At 40.4% G+C, this 17240-nt stretch overlaps 1 protein-coding gene across 14 annotated transcripts in view; it reads right to left on the bottom strand.

Moving 5' to 3' along the window:
• The window catches only part of STK32B (serine/threonine kinase 32B), a 400190-nt gene that overhangs the window by 292094 nt on the left and 90856 nt on the right, over positions 1-17240 (bottom strand). For all 14 annotated transcript variants that reach the window (XR_006217092.1, XM_042984951.1, XM_042984954.1 and 11 more), the window contains one exon: positions 16833-16888. Coding sequence is in view for 5 of the 14 variants with exons in the window: in XM_042984951.1 (XP_042840885.1) it covers positions 16833-16888 (56 nt within the window). In the remaining 9 variants the exon portion in view is untranslated. The remainder of the gene's footprint in view (positions 1-16832; positions 16889-17240) is intronic.

Genomic DNA, 17240 nt, shown 5'->3' with positions numbered 1-17240 from the left:
GGCCAAGCGACAATGGTACAAAATCTTTCCCGTAATGAGAAAAAAACTGTCAACCCAATAGTCTGTATTCGGTAGAAATATTCTCCATAAAAGATAATGAAATAAATACATTTCAGATAAAATGAAATAGAGAATGCATTGACAGGAGACTTGCACCATATTAAATATTAAGGGAAATTCTTCAGGCTGAATGGAAATGACATTAGAGAAAAATTCATGCTTTCATGAAAGATATAAGTAAATATGAAGGACTATTTTCCTCCTAATTAAAAAAAACCAAAATTACCCATGTTTTTAATATTATATATATGCATATTTATATTTAAAGCAAAAAGATGTAATATTATATTGGAGATTTATAATTTAAGAAACTATAATACATGTTACTATAGTATAAAGTTTGACTGGGGTGGTGAGTAGACTTATATATAATTGTCAGATTTTTACATTTTATATGAAGTGTAAAATATTAATGCTAAGCAGACTGAAATAAATTAAGGATATATATTATAATCCCTAGAGCAATAATTTTAAAACATAATAAAGTAAAGCTATAAAGTCAATAGGTAAATTAAATGAGGATTTTATATTCAATTAATCCAAAACAATATGAGAAAAAAGAAACAGAGAAGCAGAAAACAAGTAAAATCATGGAAGACCTAAATCAAACCATATCAGTAATGACATTTACTATCAACGAACTAAATACTCCAACTGAATAATGGAGATTGCCAGAATGGATTTAAAGAAAAGCAAGACCTAACTATATGCTAAATATAAAAACACAGACAGGAGGGATGGGCTACATGGGTTATAGGGATTCAGGAAGGCACTTGTTGTGATGAGCACTGGGTGTAATATGTAAGTGATGAATGACTAAATTCTACACCTGAAAATAAATGCATGGAAAAAAATTTATGTCATGGAAACAGTGAATGCCAATAAGATAGAACAGCTATATTAATCTCAGAGAAAATAAGCTTCAAAGTAAATACTAGATACTATTAGCAGAGACAAGAAGAACATATCACAACGATAAGAGGGTCAATTCATCATAAGGACATAACAATCAGACGTGTGTGTGTCTAACAACACATTCAAAGTATAAGAAGCAAAACCGACAGAACTAAAGAAAGCAGAAATATCTCCACGATGAAACTCGGAGATTTTACACAACTGTCTCAGAAACAGATAAAACAACAAGGTTTTAAAAATCAGTAAAGACACAGAAGACTGAACAACATTAACCACTTCAACTGATATTTATTGACTATCACTGCCAGCGACTTTAAGGTACATTTTTTTTCAAGTAGGCACGGTGTATTCTAAAATAAGTCATAGACTGGGCATAAAACGAGTCTCAATAAATGTAAATGGATTAAAAAAACATATATATGTGTACATGTGAATATTTATGTTCTTAGACATATGTGTATGTTGATACATATATATATATGTTCATATCTATCTATCCATCTATAGATAGATAAATAGATAGATAGATATGTTCTTAGACCACAATGGAGTAAATTAGAATCAAGAAAAATAAGAAGTTCAGAAAAAAACCCAAATGTTTGGAAATTAAGGAAACACATCTAAATAATTCATGGGTCAAAGAAATCACAACAGAACTCGGAAATATTATAAACTAAATACTAATGAAAATATGGTACTTCAAATTTCAAACATATCACACACAAATTATGTGTGATATAGCTAAAGTAGTACTTAGAGGGAAATTTATAGCTAAAAAGTTATATTTTTTAAAATGTCTAAAATCTGTAACTGATAGTTCCATCTTAACAATCTAAGAATATAGAAACTGATCAAGAGAATAAGAGAAAGGACACAAATTACTAATATTAGAAATAAAAGAGGAATTACCATTACAGATGGCATAGAAATTTAAAGGATTATAACGAAAATATTATAAATTACTTTATGCCAACAAATTTGCTAACTTAGAGAAAGTTGCTAAATTCTTTGAATATTTCAGCTTAACAAAATCCACATCAGGAAAAAAAACCCAGAAAATCTGAATAGCTTTATATCTATTAAAGAAGTTGATTTTGGGGGGCGCCTGGGTGGCTCAGTCGGTTGAGTGTCCGACTTCAGCTCAGGTCATGATCTCATGGTTCGTGAGTTTGAGCCCCGCATCAGGCTCTGTGCTGACAGCTCAGAGCCTGGAGCCTGCTTCAGATTCTGTGTGTGTCTCTCTCTCTGCCCCTACCCGTTCATGCTCTGTCTCTGTCTCAAAGATAAATAAACATTAAAAAAAAATTTTTTTTAAAGAAAGAAATTGATTTTGTTGTCAAAAGCCTTTCCACAAAGAAAACCCCAAAACCCAATGGCTTCATTCATCAATCCTACCAAACATTTAAGGAAGTAACATCAATTTTACACAAACTTTCAAAAATAGAGGAGGAAAATGTCCCGAATCATTTTATGAGACTAGTATAATCCTAAAGGAAGCTGACAAAAACATTACAAAAAACTGAAATTGCAGGTTAATATGCCTTTTGAACAACTGAACATAAATTAGAAATTCTCTACTAAGGTATTAGCAAACTGAATTCAACAATATGTAAAAGGATAAAACATACCCAAGTGAGATTGAGCTGAGGAATGGGAGATTGGTTTAAAATCTGAAAATCAATCAGTGCAATTCATCTTAATAAAAAAATAAGGAGAAAACAATATGATCATTTCAATAGATGCAGAAAAAGCATTTGACAGAATTCAACAACCATATATGATAAATATCTCCAGAGATATTTATCTGATAAACCCTTACATTCTTACCCCTTAACATTCTGATTCTTACCCCTTAACATTAAGAACAAGGCAAGGATGTTCACATTCATGACTTCTCCTCGTCAATGTACTGAAGGTTATAGCCATTACAATAAGGGAAAGATTAAAAAAAAAACGTTGGGGAGGGGGAGTATTAAAACTACTTCTTTAGCAGATGTCATCATTGTTGACACAGGAAATCCCCAGAAAAATACAAAGCAACTATCACAACTAATAATTGAGTTACTAAGATTTCAGGATAGAAGATTACAATATAAAAATCAATTGTATGTTTATATCTAGCAGCAAACAATTAAAAATTAAATTAAAAACAATCCCATTAAAATTGTGTCCAAAAAATCCTCATGAACCATTTCAGGAAAATTTTAATAATTTTAATACAAAAAACAGCAGCCCCTGCCCACAAAATTACAAAGTATTACTAAAAGAAAGTAAAGATTATCTAATAATAAGTAGTGGTAAGTAGAAATAAAGACATATACCATATTCATGGATTAAAAGCCTTGACACTGTTAATATGTCAATTGTTTCCAAATTGATACTAGATTTAATGTAATCCCAATTATAATCCCACCAGTTTTTTTTTTGTAGAAATTGACAAGCAATTTCAAAATTTTTATGAAAATCCAAATACCTAGAATATTCAAAGCAATCTTAAAAAAAGAAAAAATCTGGAGGATATATGCTACCTGGTTTCAAGACTCACTATAAACCTACAATAATTAAGACTTGCGTGAGGATCAACAAATACGTGAAATGAACAAAATAAAGAGCCTACAAGTAGACCTCCCACTTATACAAGGTATCTGATTTTATACAAGGTCACCAAAGCAATCCAGTGAGCAAAGGAAAGTCTTTCCAAGACACGGACATCCATCGACAAAGAAAATGAACCTCATCACTTACCTGGCACATACAGAAAGTTTAATTCAAGATAAATCATAGAACTATAGCCATAAAGCTTTTAGAAAATAAAGACAGTAAAATGTCTTCATGACTTAAATATGTTTTCTTAAGCCACGTTTTCTTACGCAAGTCACATAAAGTAATAACCTCATAAACTACAACACTTAACAAGCTGACTTCATCAAAATTTAAAATTTGTGTCTCAAAATGCACCGCTAGTGAAGTAATAGGAAAACCATATTCTGGTTTAAAAAAAGTCTCATATCTGATAAAGGACTGGTATCTGTATATATATCCCCACAACTCAATAATAAAAAGAAATCAATCCCTTTTGATACCCTGTTTTCATCTCCTTTGGATATTTACCCAGAAATAGGATTGCTCGATTATATAGCAGTTCTATGTTTAATTTTTTTTAGGAACCACCACACTGTTCCCCATAGTGGTCGAACCAATTTATATTCCCACAGACAGCGTACAAGTGTTCTCTCTTCTCCGCATTCTCGCCAACACCTGTTGCCTCTTGTCTTCTCCACAAAACCCATTCTAACATGACTGAGGTAACACCTCATTATGCTTTTAATTTCCATTTTCCTCATGATTAGTTGAGCACCTATTCACGATCCCGTTGTCCATTTGTATGTCCTATTTGGAAAAATGATGATTTAGTTCCTCTGCCCATTTTTTAAAAAAGCTTATTTATTTATCTTGAGAGAGAGAGAGAGAGAGAGAGAATGAGAATGAGCAGAGAAAGGGCAGAGAGAGGGAGAGAGAATCCCAAGCATGTCCATGCTGCCAGAGCTCAAACCCACGAACCGAGAGATCATGACCCAAGCTAAAAGCAAGAGTAGGACGCTGAACCGATTGAGTCACCCAGTCGCCCCACCCTCTGCCCATTTTTTAATAGGATTTTGTTGTTGTTGTCAATGAGTTGTAGAAGTTCCTTTATAGGTTTTGGATATCAACGCCTTATGTGATATATGATTTGCAAACATATTCTCCCATTCTGTAGGCTACCTTTTCATTTTGTTGATTGTTTCTTTTGCCATGCAGAAGCTTTTTAGTTTGACGTAGTCACACTTGTGGATTTTTGCTTTTGTTGCTTTTGCTTTCGGTGTCCTACCCAAAATATTGTTGCCAAGACTGGTGTCAAGGTGATCTTCCCTACGTTTTCCTCTGAGAGTTTTACAGTAACAGGTCTCACGCGTAAGTCTTTAATCTGTTTCAAGTTATTTTTGTGTGTGAGCTATATAAGATAGGCATCCAATTTAATTTTTCTGCATGTGATTATTCAGTTTTCCCAAGACCATTTGAAGAAATTATCCTTTCTCCATTAAGTGTTCTTGGCTCCTTTGTCAAATATTAGTGTCGCAAAGGTATCTGCACTCCCATTTCTACTGTAGCATTATTTGCAATAGCCGAGATGTGGAAACAACCTAAATGCCCATCAATGATGAATGGATAAAAGAGATGTGGAATACAATGGAATATTATTCAACCCTGAGAAAGAAGGAAATCCTACCATTTGCAACTACATGGATGGACCCTGAGGGTATCATGCTTAGTGAGATAAGCCAGAGGGAGAAAGACAAATACTGGAGGAGATCACGTGGAATCTAAAACAGCTGACCTGGTAGAAAACAGAGTTCAATGGTGGCTGCCAGGGGCTAGGGGTAGGGAAATTAAGGAGATGTTGTTAAAGGGTACACACTTTGAACTAGAAGATGAGTAAGTTCTGGAGATCTAATGCACAGCATAGTGATTATAGTCAACAATATTATGCACGTACAAGTTGCAAAGAGACTAGATCTTAAATGTTCTCGTCACGACAAAGAAATGATAATTATGTGACATGGCAGACGCGTTGGCTAACGCTAGATGGTAATCACAATGTAATATATGAAGGTATCAAATCAACATGTACACCCTGAACTTACGCAATGTTATATGCCAGTTATATCTCCATAAATTTTTCTTAAAACACCACATGCAATAAAGATACTTGGAGAAGTGGGGAAAAAGACAATCAACTTTTTTTTTCAACGATTTTTTAAATCTTATTATATTATTTTTATTTTTAATAAAAATTTTAATATTTTAATTAATTAATTAATTAAAATAATTAATTAAAAATTAATATTAATAAAATAATTTTAATAAAATTTAATTAATTAATTTTTTTTAATTTTTTTTTCAACGTTTTTTATTTATTTTTGGGACAGAGAGAGACAGAGCATGAACGGGGGAGGGGCAGAGAGAGAGGGAGACACAGAATCGGAAGCAGGCTCCAGGCTCCGAGCCATCAGCCCAGAGCCTGACGTGGGGCTCGAACTCACGGACCGCGAGATCGTGACCTGGCTGAAGTCAGACGCTTAACCGACTGAGCCACCCAGGCGCCCCTAATTAATTTATTTTTGAGAGAGAGAGAGACAGCGCGAGCAGGGGAGGGGCAGAGACAGAGAGAGGGAGATACAGAATCCGAAGCAGGCTCCAGGCTCTGAGCTGTCAGCACAGAGACCGACACGGGGCTCAAACTCACAAACTGTGAGATCATGCCCTGAGCTGAAGTCAGACAGTTAACTGACTGAGCCACCCAGGCGCCCCTCAACCTATTTTTTTTTTAACAGCAAAATGTTTTGAAAAGAAATTTCACAAAGGAAGATACAAGACTGGCCATTAGCACATGAGACAAATGCTCATCAGTATTAGTCATCAGGAAATGCTAACTGAAGGCGCCCTGAATACTACGAAACACCCGACAGAAGAGAGAAAGCAAAAATGTGTTGGCAAAGATATAAAATGAGTGGAGCTTCTGGGAGGAATACAAAAGGGCACGACCGTGCTGGAAAAAGCCTTTTGGCTGCTGTGTACAAATCCGAACATACACCTAGTCTATGACCCAGCAAGCCAGTCCTAAATATTTACCCAAGAGAAATGAGGCCGTATGCTTCCCAAAACAGACGACACAAACGTTCACAGCAACTGCATGAAAAATAATAAAAAGCTAGGAACAGTCCTAGAGTCTAGCACGATGAAAATGGATGACCAAACTGATCCATGAATAGAGTGGACCAAAAATTTTCCACAAAAGGAAGAAAGCACTGCTGCGAGCAACACAGGTAAACCTCACGAAGTGAGGCTGCAACGTCGTTACGCAAAGCGCAAAACGTTAGGAAGCCTTCCACAACAGAGCGCTTATGGTAGGACTCCATTTGCAGGAAGTTCTAGAACAGGCAGATCTAATCCATGGAGGAGGAGTGGTTCGGGTGAAGATGAGTTTTGACTGGAAGCGGTCAACGGGGGAATTCTGAGCGGTGGTAATCTTCTACATCTTTGGGGAGATTCAAGTTACACAGATACATGCCTCTCTCAAACTTTGGCAAACGCACACAAAATTTGTGCATTTCACTGTACATATGCTTTCCATCAGAAGAAAAACTAGACACATCTCTTGGCTGAAATAACTGGGGAAGGGTGCAGGGTTGTAGGTCGCGATCGCTTATGAACTCCGGACAGCAAAAACAGGATCAAAACAAGTTTATTACGGCCGGGCCAGACAGGGAAATACAACAGGTCCCGGCAGTCTGGCCCTGAACAAGCTTTGGGAATGTCTTGCAAAGGCTGTATCGACCAACTGGGTTGCAAAGGGCGGCAGCTGGACATGGTGGGCGCCAATTACACAATGTTGTAGGTTTTTAAAATATAAGGCGGGCACCGATCACCCAGTCCTGAAGAATTTTAAAATATAACTTGTTGACTCTAGCCAGTTGAATGCCGAATCATGTGGTTTACGATATTAGTCTTCTATCTATTCGAACAAGACGCGGTGCCCGAGAATGGGGAAGGGTGATTACGCCAAGCAGGTTTACAGAAGCTCAAACAAGCAGTTAAGAGGAAGTTCTATTTCTCAGTAACTCAGCAAACGTGGTTTTAAGCAGAACTAATACCCAGGGAACAGAAACAGCACTTCTAGGAAAGTCCAAAACAAACTCTGGTTCAGCATCTCATACTCTGGGGTCCTTCTAAGCTTACATAGGTCATAGTTTACTCCCGGGCTACAGGAGGCTAGCTAGGTTTGCCCTTTACATGCAAATATCTGCAATGGACTATGAAACACATAAGAAAACAAGACGGATTAATAAATGGACGGAAGGAGAGGTATTTCCTAAAATACGTTTGGTGGAATGTTACTGGTTGCACGTACGTGGTGGCTATGAGCGTTTACTATAAAATTCTTTCAGTCTGAGGCACCTGAATAGCTCAGTCAGTTAAGTATCTGACTCTGGATTTCAGCTCAGGTCATGATCTCACGATTTGTGGGCTCAAGCCCCGCGTCGGGCTCTGCACCGACAGCTTGGAGCCTGGAGCCCGCTTCGGCTTCTGTGTCTCCCCCTCTCTCTGCCCCTCCCCCGCCAGCACTCTCTCGGTCTCTCTCGAAATAAATTTAGAAAACAAAAAAAAAAAGTAAAATAAAATCAAATTCTTTCGGCTATGCTGTATTTTTTTGCAGATTTTCATACTAAAGTGATAGAAAATATTATACAGGCATCCAGTCAACCCTGTCCTTTACAGAAAGGGTACTTTTTGAAGTCTGGATTCGGCACCCTCCAAACCCACCCCTGTACACCTGTACCTCCCGGGATTTTCTCCATCAGTGCTCTTCAGACTGGACCTTCAGTATCGCTTTCTTTCTCTGCATCCTGCATGTATCCAAGAGATCCTCGAAAGCAGGCACCACATCTGGTCCATTTTTGTGACCTCGGAATCTAGACCAGGTCCCAGAACGAACGAATCCCCCGTATGATGGGTGGGTGGGCAGGTGGATTGGTGGGAGAGCGGATGAGTGAACAGATGAACGGGAGAAACAGACCTAAGCTGGTTAGGGTTCTCTCAGCCCCAGACAACTGCCAACAACTGGACAAGACTCAGGGACAAGAAAACTAAGAGAAAACTCAATGACAAGGGTCATGTTAGAGCCAGATCTAGACGGTTTCCAGGAGAATGACTGCCGGGCAAGATCATGACCCTTGCCAAGCCTGGTCCCGCCATTTGTCAACAGTGACAAATGTCATGCGCGGTGAGATGTCCTGGGAACGTGAGTGTACCTCCCAGCCCTGCCTGCCCTAGTGCTACACTTAGGTCCCAACACATGGCCCTTCATGCAAGAACCGTGTCATCTACTTCCAAAAAAGCATATTCGCTTAAAGCTCCCCCTACTCGACTTCCCGTCGCCTTGGAGGAACACTGCCTGAGCGCTGAGGGGTCGCCGTCTACCAAGCAGCATTTGGGATTCTGTGCCGGGTACTCCACTGTGCCACCCCACTGAGACCTCCCACAGCCTGACACGGAAGATACGACATGCCTAGTTCACATGAGCAAACGGAGGACCTGACCATACAAGGCTGTCATTTGAACCCTGTGTGCCTGACTCCCGAGCGTCTGCGCTGAGCTGCCCTGTGCACCCAGAAACCCTGGCTGGCTGACGTCCCAGGGGTGGTAGCCATCCCAGGGGAGATCCTTGTTTGCCCGAGGATGTCATGCAAGGATGGGGTGCTCCCTATGTACACAGACGGATCAGTCAGCCCTGGAACACCCCTCTCAGAGCCCAGCCCAGCCTTTTGAAAAAAATTGATTGAACAGGGGCATCTGGGTGGCTCAGTCGGTTGGGCGTCCGACTTTGGCTCAGGTCATGGGCTCGAGCCCCGCGTCGGGCTCTGTGCTCACAGCTCGCAGCCTGGAGCCTGCTTCGGATTCTGTGCCTCCCTCTCTCTCTCTGCCCCTCACCTGCCCATGCTCTGTCTCTCTCTCTCAAAAATAAATAAACATTAAAAAAAATTTTTTTAATTGATATAACATCATATTAGTCTCAGGCATAGAATTTAATGATTTCATATTTGTAAATAGTGCAAAATGACCACAATAAATCAAGTTACTATCCATCACCATATACTGTTGTAATTTTTTTCTCATGACAACTTTATTGTTGTTTTTTTTAAGATTTTTTTCCGGAGGTAACTGTACTTTATTTAGTTTTTAAAAATATAATTTATCGTCAAGTTAGTTAACATACAGTGTATACAGTGTGCTCTTGGCTTCGGGAGTAGATTCCCGTGATTCAAAGAGCCAAATTATGGAAAGAGCCTGAATGTCCATCAACTAATGAATGGATAAAGAAGATGTGGTTTACATATACAATGGAATACTACTTGGCAAGGAGAAAGAATGAAAGCCTTCCATTTGCAACAACGTGGATGGAACTGGAGGGTATTATGCTGAGTGAAATAAGTGAGAAAAGGACAGATATCGTATGTTTTCACTCATACGTGGAATTTGAGAAACTTAACAGAAGACCATGGGGGAGGGGGAGGGGAAAAAATAGTTTCAAACAGAGAGGGAGGGAGGCAAACCAGAAGAGAGACAGCAGGCTGAGAGCAGGGGCGTGGGGACGGGCCAAAGAGGAGTCCAGGGGTGCATCTGGGAACTGGCCTGTGACCCGTGTGTCAGTCTGAAGGACCACGTGGCTCCCCCCATGACACAGCACAAACCTTAGTGACACTCTACCCTACAGTCCAGGCCTGGGGGACCGGTCATCTCCCTCCTGCAGGCCTGCCCTGAAGTGTAAGTTATGGAAAGGGGGCCGGGGGGGGTGAGCCCCAGAATAAAAGCAGGAACAGAGGGTTTCACCAGGATTTCTAAAGCGGCACATGTCACATCTAGAGCACTATGTCCGAATAATCATTCACAGGGTCAGATGGGGTTCAGAGTGCCCCAAGCAGAGTAAATGCCTCTGAAACCGTTTCCTATGGCTTTAGTTTTGCTCTGGCCTCTTGCTAGTAAGTTCTTCCCAAACCTTCCTTCTCCCCACCTTGGCTACCGCTTGCCCCTGCTCCTGCCTTTCTTACTGCACCATGTAGTAATCAGGATTCTCCAGAGAAATGGAACCAGTGAGATCAGAAAAATAGAGAGACAGACAGATTTATTTTAAGGACTTGGTTCCACAATTGTGGCTGGTAAGTCTGAATTCTGCAGGGCAGGTGAGCAGGCTGGAAACCCAAGGGACCTGGAGTTGCCACCTGGATCGAGGCAGAATTCCTTCTTCTTTAGGGGAACCTCAGTCTTTCTCTTAAGACCTTCCACTGATTGGATGTGGCCCACCCACATTATGGAGGGCCATCTGCTTCACTCTAAATCTACTGATTTAAAGGCTAATCTGATTTAAAAATTACCTTCACAGCAACATCTAGTCTGGTATTTGAGCAAATATCTGGGTATCACAGCTTAACCACGGAACACATAAAATTAGCCATCCCACACCATGTCATAATTTACTGTTTTTCATACCTGCTTTTTCAACAAGATTTCTGTCCTCAGGAAACCCCCAGTGTTGTCAGGAACACAATATAATGCAGCACATGGCCCTGCTCAGTGGCCCAATGAATGTCTATTAAAAAGGTTTCTTTTTTAATATTGAAACATAATCTTTATTTTTGAGTGTCTGTTAAATTAACAAACAACCCAGTTCACTTGATAATGTAAATGGTCAATGATTTATTTTTTTATTATGACCAAATTTTTATTTTTGGCATTTTTAAATTTAAATTTTAGTTAGTTAAAAATAAATAAATGTTAGTTAATATACGATACAACATTGGTTTCAGAAGAATTCAGTGATGTGATTCATCACTTACATATAACACACAGTGCTCATGACAAGTGCCCTCCTTAATGCCCATCACCCATCCAGCCCATCCCCCACCCCCTCCCTCCATCAGTTTGTTCTCTATTGTTAAGAGTCTCTTGTGGTTTATTTCCTTCTCTTCTCTTCCCCCCCCTTCCCATACGTTCATCTGTTTTGTTTCTTAAATTCCACATATGAAAGGAATCATACGGTATTTGTCTTTCTCTGACGGACTTATTTTGCTTAGCATAATTCATTCCAGCTCCATCCGCATCATTGCAAATGGCCAGATTTCATTCTTCTTGATGGCTGAGTAATATTCCATTGTATACATATACCACATCTCTATCCATTCACCAGTCGATGGACACTTGGGCTCTTTCTATAGTTTGACTATTGCTGATAGGGCTGCTATAAACATCGGAGTGCATGTACTCCTTCAAATCTGTATTTTTGTATCCTCTGGGCAAACACTTAGTAGTGAAATTACTGGATCATAGGGTAGTTCTCTTTTTCATTTATCAAGGAGCCTCCATACTGTTCTCCATAGTGGCTGCACCAGTTTGCCACTCCCACCAGCAGTGCAAGAGGGATCCCCTTTCGCCACATCCTCACCAACATCTGTCGTTTCCTGAGTACTCAATGTTAGCCATTCTGACAGGTGAGGTGGGATCTCATGGTGGTTTTGATTTGTATTTCCCTGATGATGAGTGATGTCGAGCATCTTTTCATGTGTTTGTTAGCCATCTGGATGTCCTCCTTGGGAAAGTGTCTGTTCGTGTCTTCTGCCCATTTCTTAACTGGGTTGTTTTTTGGGTGTCGAGTTTGAGAAGTTCTTTGTAGACTCTGGATACTACCCTTTATAAGAAATGTCATCTGCGAATCTCTTCTCTCACCCCGTCAGCTACCTTTGCGTTTTGTTGATTGTTTCCTTCACCGTGCAGAGGCTCTTTATCGTGATGAGGCCCCGATCGCTCATTTTCGCTTTCGTTTCCCTTGCCTTCAGTGACCTGTCTAAATGGTCAACAATGGTAAATGTACCTTGACCCAGCACAGGGTACTTTCGGTATGGTGGCCAAAGGGTACCCTCAGCATAGCGGCCAAAATGACCTATAAACTTTACAAACAGATCACATTGTCCAAACCCCAGGGCCCTCCCTTCTCCACATTCACCACAGTTCACTAGGTCCTACGTGATTCGGTCCTTACTGACATCATCGACCTCAGCTAAAGCAGTCCCCCCACCTTGAAGCTCCTCAAAGCTACCGACCACACTCCCAGAGTGTTTGCATTTGCTGTTCCCTCTGCCTGGAACCTGCGTGTCTTACTCCTTCACTCCCTTCAGGATTGTGCTCACACATCATTTTACCATGGAGGACTTCCTGCCACCCTCTGTGAGAACGCTGTCCAGGATGGTGGAAATGACCTATAACCTGAGCTGTCTAACACAGTAACCACCAGCCCCATGTGGCCACTAGGCACTCAAACTGTGGCGAATGTGCGTGAGGAAGTGAGTTTTTGTCATTTCATTTAGTGTGAGTTAATTTAAATTTAAATACCCACATGCGGTTAGGGGCCACCCTATGACAGCTCAGCTCCATAAATCAGCAACCTCTCTCTGCCACTACCTCCCCGAACACTATACCCCCCTATATTGTAATGTACTTACTACTATCTTACCAAAGATATCCATATTTACCTGTCTGCCATCCCTCTCCTTTCTAAATGTGAACTCCTCAAGGGAAAACACTCGGGTCTGTTTAGGTCAGGACTGGATCAAAATCCAGTGCCCAGCACTGGGTAGGCACTCAGTTAATATTCATGCATTGAGAGGCGCCTGGGTGGCTCAGTCGGTTGGGCATCTGACTTTAGCTCAGGTCATGATCTCACACTTCATGGGTTTGAGCCGCATGTCGGGCTCTGTGCTGACAGCCCAGAGCCTGGAGCCTGCTTCAGATTCTGTCTCCCTCTCTCTCTGCCCCTCCCCTGCTCTCACTCTGTCTCTCTGTCTCTCAAAAATAAACATTAAAAATTTTTTTTAAAATATTCATGCATTGAATTAATTAAAGAACAAAAGAAAGTCCAAGAAAAGAAGGGAGGGAGGGAGGGAAGGAGGGAAGGAAGGAAGGAAGGAAGGAAGGAAGGAAGGAAGGAAGGAAAGAAGGAGGGAAGGAAGGAAGGAAGGAAGGACGGAAGAAAGAAGGAAGAAAGAAGGAAGGAAAGGGAGGGACAGAGAAAAAGAGAGGAAGAGAGGGAACAAGGAGAAAAGGCTGATTCTATCCAATTTCTTAGATCAATATCTCAGTTTAACTCTGAGTTCCGAATGGTCTAATCAAGAGTGTGAAGCTGTTAAAACAGCAGGTGCCTGGTCATCAAACAGGCTTCGGCTCACATCCCAGCTGGGACACTGCTGGCCTGTGTGACAATGGGTGGACTACCTTGTCTTCTGGAGTTACCAAGTCTAGATTTTTCCACTTGTATAACGGAAAGAATAACATTTACTTGGGAATGTATAAGGATACCTGGCACTCAGTACGCACTCAAAGCAAATATTGCCAAAGGAAATTTCTGAGTAAGTGGGAACACACGGGCTGGGGAACCTTTCTTGTTTTCTGAAAGTCCTTGCCTTCTTTTCATTGTGTCCCAACAGCCTGTCACTGGAAACAGTTGAGGATTACAAACACGTACTTTCCACAAACAAATGTCAAACCTCCCAACAAAGAAAGGCCCAAGACAGTTGCCTTCGCCGTTGAATCTTACCAAACATTTCAAGAAGAGTCGATGCCAGTGCTCTCAAACTCTTCCCAAAAACAGAAGAGGAGGGAACACAACCACTCATTTTATGGGCCCGTAATGAGCTCGATAACAAAGCCAGGCAAAGACACAAGAAAAGAAACTACCGGCCAATCTATCTGATGAGCATGGATATAAAAATCCTCAATCAACTACCAGCAAATCAAATCCGAAGGCACTCACTTGAGGCAGATCGCACACCACGAACAAGGGGAATTTATCCCTGGGACATAACACAGGGAAATCCCAGCACAGGGAAATCAATTCACGTGATATCCCACGGTAACAAAAGAAAAGAACAGTCACAGGATTGTCTGCATAGAGGCAGAAAAGGCACTTGACCGAAGTGAACACACTTTCCTGATGAAAATCCTCAATAAACCAGGAATGGAAGGGAATTAACTCAACACAGCAAAGGGCATATACGAAAAGCCCACAATTAATATTATAGTGGAAAACTGAAAGCTTTTCCTCTAAGGTCAGGAAAAAAGGCAAGGATACCAACTCTCGCCACTTCCGTTCACCACAGTACTGGAGGTCCTAGACAGAGCACTTAGTCGAAAAACTAAAACAAACTAAGATAATTAGAGAAAAGAGAAGAGAGGAGAGGAGAGGAGAGGAGAGGAGAGGAGAGGAGAGGAGAGGAGAGAAGAGAGAAGAAAAGAAAAGAAAAGAAAAGAAAAGAAAAGAAAAGAAAGAAAAGAAAAGAAGAGAAAAGGCATCCAAATTGGAAAAGAAGAAGGAAGCGTCTCTGTTTATAGTTGACATAATCTAATGTATACAACATCTTAAAGATGCCATAAAAAAATTGGAATTAATACATTCAGTAAAGTTGCAGGCTACAAAACCAGCATACAAAAATCAACTGTGTTTCCATGTACTAATAATGAATTATCTGAAAATGATATTAGGGAAACAATCACATTTCCAATAGCATCAAAAAGAATTCAAATAATACAATGAAAGACTGGTGTACAGAAAATTATAGAACACTGACAAAAGAAATTAAATAAGACACAAACAAATAGAAAGGCGTCCATTTCATGGATTGGAAGGCTTAATATTATCAAAATATCCATAATAGAAAGCAATTTAAAGAGTCAACACAACCCCTATCGAACTCCCAATGACTTTTTTTTACAGAAATAGAAAAAAAAAAAAAACAATTATAATTCGTATGGAACCACAAAAGATCACAAACAGCCAAATCCATCTTGGGCAAGAACGGAGCTGGTCGCATCACGCTTACAGATTTCAAATTATATTTACAAAGTTATGTTAATCACAACAGCATGGCGTTGGCATAAAGACAGACACAGAGACCAATGGAACAGAATAAAGAGCCCAAAAATAAAGTCATGCATATGTGGTCAACTGATCTTTGACAAGGGTACCAAGAATACACAATGGGGCAAGGTAGTCTCTTCAACAAATGGTGCTGGAAAACTGGATATTGACACAAAGATGAACGAAATTGAGCTTTACCTCACACCATATACAAAAATCAAGTAAAAGTTGGCTATAGATTGAAATGTTAAGACTTGAAACTATAAACCTCCCAGAAGAAAACATTGAAAAAAAAAAAAGCCTCGTGATACTGTCTTAGCAATGATTTCATGGATATGACATCAAAAGCACAGGTAACAAAAATAAACAAGTATATCAAACTAAAAAGCTTCTGCACAGCAAAGGAAGTAGTCAAGAGTGCAAAGACAACCTACAGAATGGGGGAAAATATTAGGAGACCATATATCTGATAAGGGGCTCAACTCCAAAATATGTAAGGAGCTCCTATAATTCAATAGTTTAAAAAAACCCACAACTAGGAACCTGACTTTAAGACTTGAATAGACATTTCTCCAAAGAAGATGTACAAGTGGCTAATAGGTAGGTTAATAGGTGGCTGAATAGGACTAATCATCAGGGAAATGCAAATCAAAACTACAAGTGATCAGGAAGGCCACTAGCAAAAAAAAAAAAAAATATATTGGCAAGGATGTGATGAGATCAGAGCCCTTGCACACTGATGGTGGCAATGTCATAGCTACAGTGGAAAACAGCACGGAGGTTCCTCAAAAAACGAAAACTAGAACTTCCATATGATTGCGCAATCTCACTTCTAGACACTTATCCACGGTAGTTGAAATCAGGATCTCAAAGAGATACCTGCACTCCCGTGTTCACTGCAGCATGGGTCACAAGAGCCAAGTAGCCAGTAGTATATGTCCAGTATTCCTTCCACAAGAAAATTTCCTTACAGAATGCCTACGTTGCAGGAAAGCATTGATGTTGGCCATCTCCTAAATTCGTGGCTTTTGTTTTTCCGCTTTCCTTATTTGGGTCCTCAAGGAAGAAACAGCATTAGCAATCTTGAAATAATTACCATTGTAATCCACCTAAACCGGGACTGCCGGGGTAATTTAATTTTCAAAATGCAATTACAGCCGATCCAAAGGAAACTCTTCAGACTTCCTTTCACATTTCAAACTTGGCAAGCCCGCGTCTTTCCGTCAAGCAGGAAATTCCCAGGGCCCAGCAACCAACACAGAAACAGACACACGGGCCCGCGCGTGCGCACGCGCCTAGTGGTCGGGACTTTTACATTTTGTTAATGAAGTTTTTAAAAATCCATCATTCTTACCTTTCCAAAACTCCCTTTACCGATGGCCCGCAGGATCTGAAAATGGTCAAAGTTGACTGCAAAAGAAAATAAGGGAAAGAAAGAAACAGATCAGGTTTGCCACACCTTGCCACTGGTTCTCGAAAGTCTGCCCTACATTCCCACCCATTTATCCCGAACGGCTTCTGGTTTCATCTGCCTTATATTTGCCACGGCAGCACCCTGCCTTAGTTTTCGGGGGGTCTCCCCATTCTTGCTACCCCTACTGCCTTACTCTGGTCTGGTTTCCACCCTATCCCTACAGCACAGCAGGCCAACAACACATGGCCACGGACACCTTTCTGTCCTCCTTTATTTGGCCACGCTGTCCTTCTCAAAGCACCTGCTCGGCTCCTACAGAAATGCACCCTCTCGGTTTCCCAGTTCATG

This window comes from Panthera tigris, chromosome B1 (assembly GCF_018350195.1).
Source record: "Panthera tigris isolate Pti1 chromosome B1, P.tigris_Pti1_mat1.1, whole genome shotgun sequence".
In the NCBI taxonomy this organism is placed as follows: Eukaryota; Metazoa; Chordata; class Mammalia; order Carnivora; family Felidae; genus Panthera; species Panthera tigris.
The sequence above is the reverse complement of the archived record's forward strand: the minus strand, read 5'-3'. Positions and strand labels throughout refer to the sequence as shown.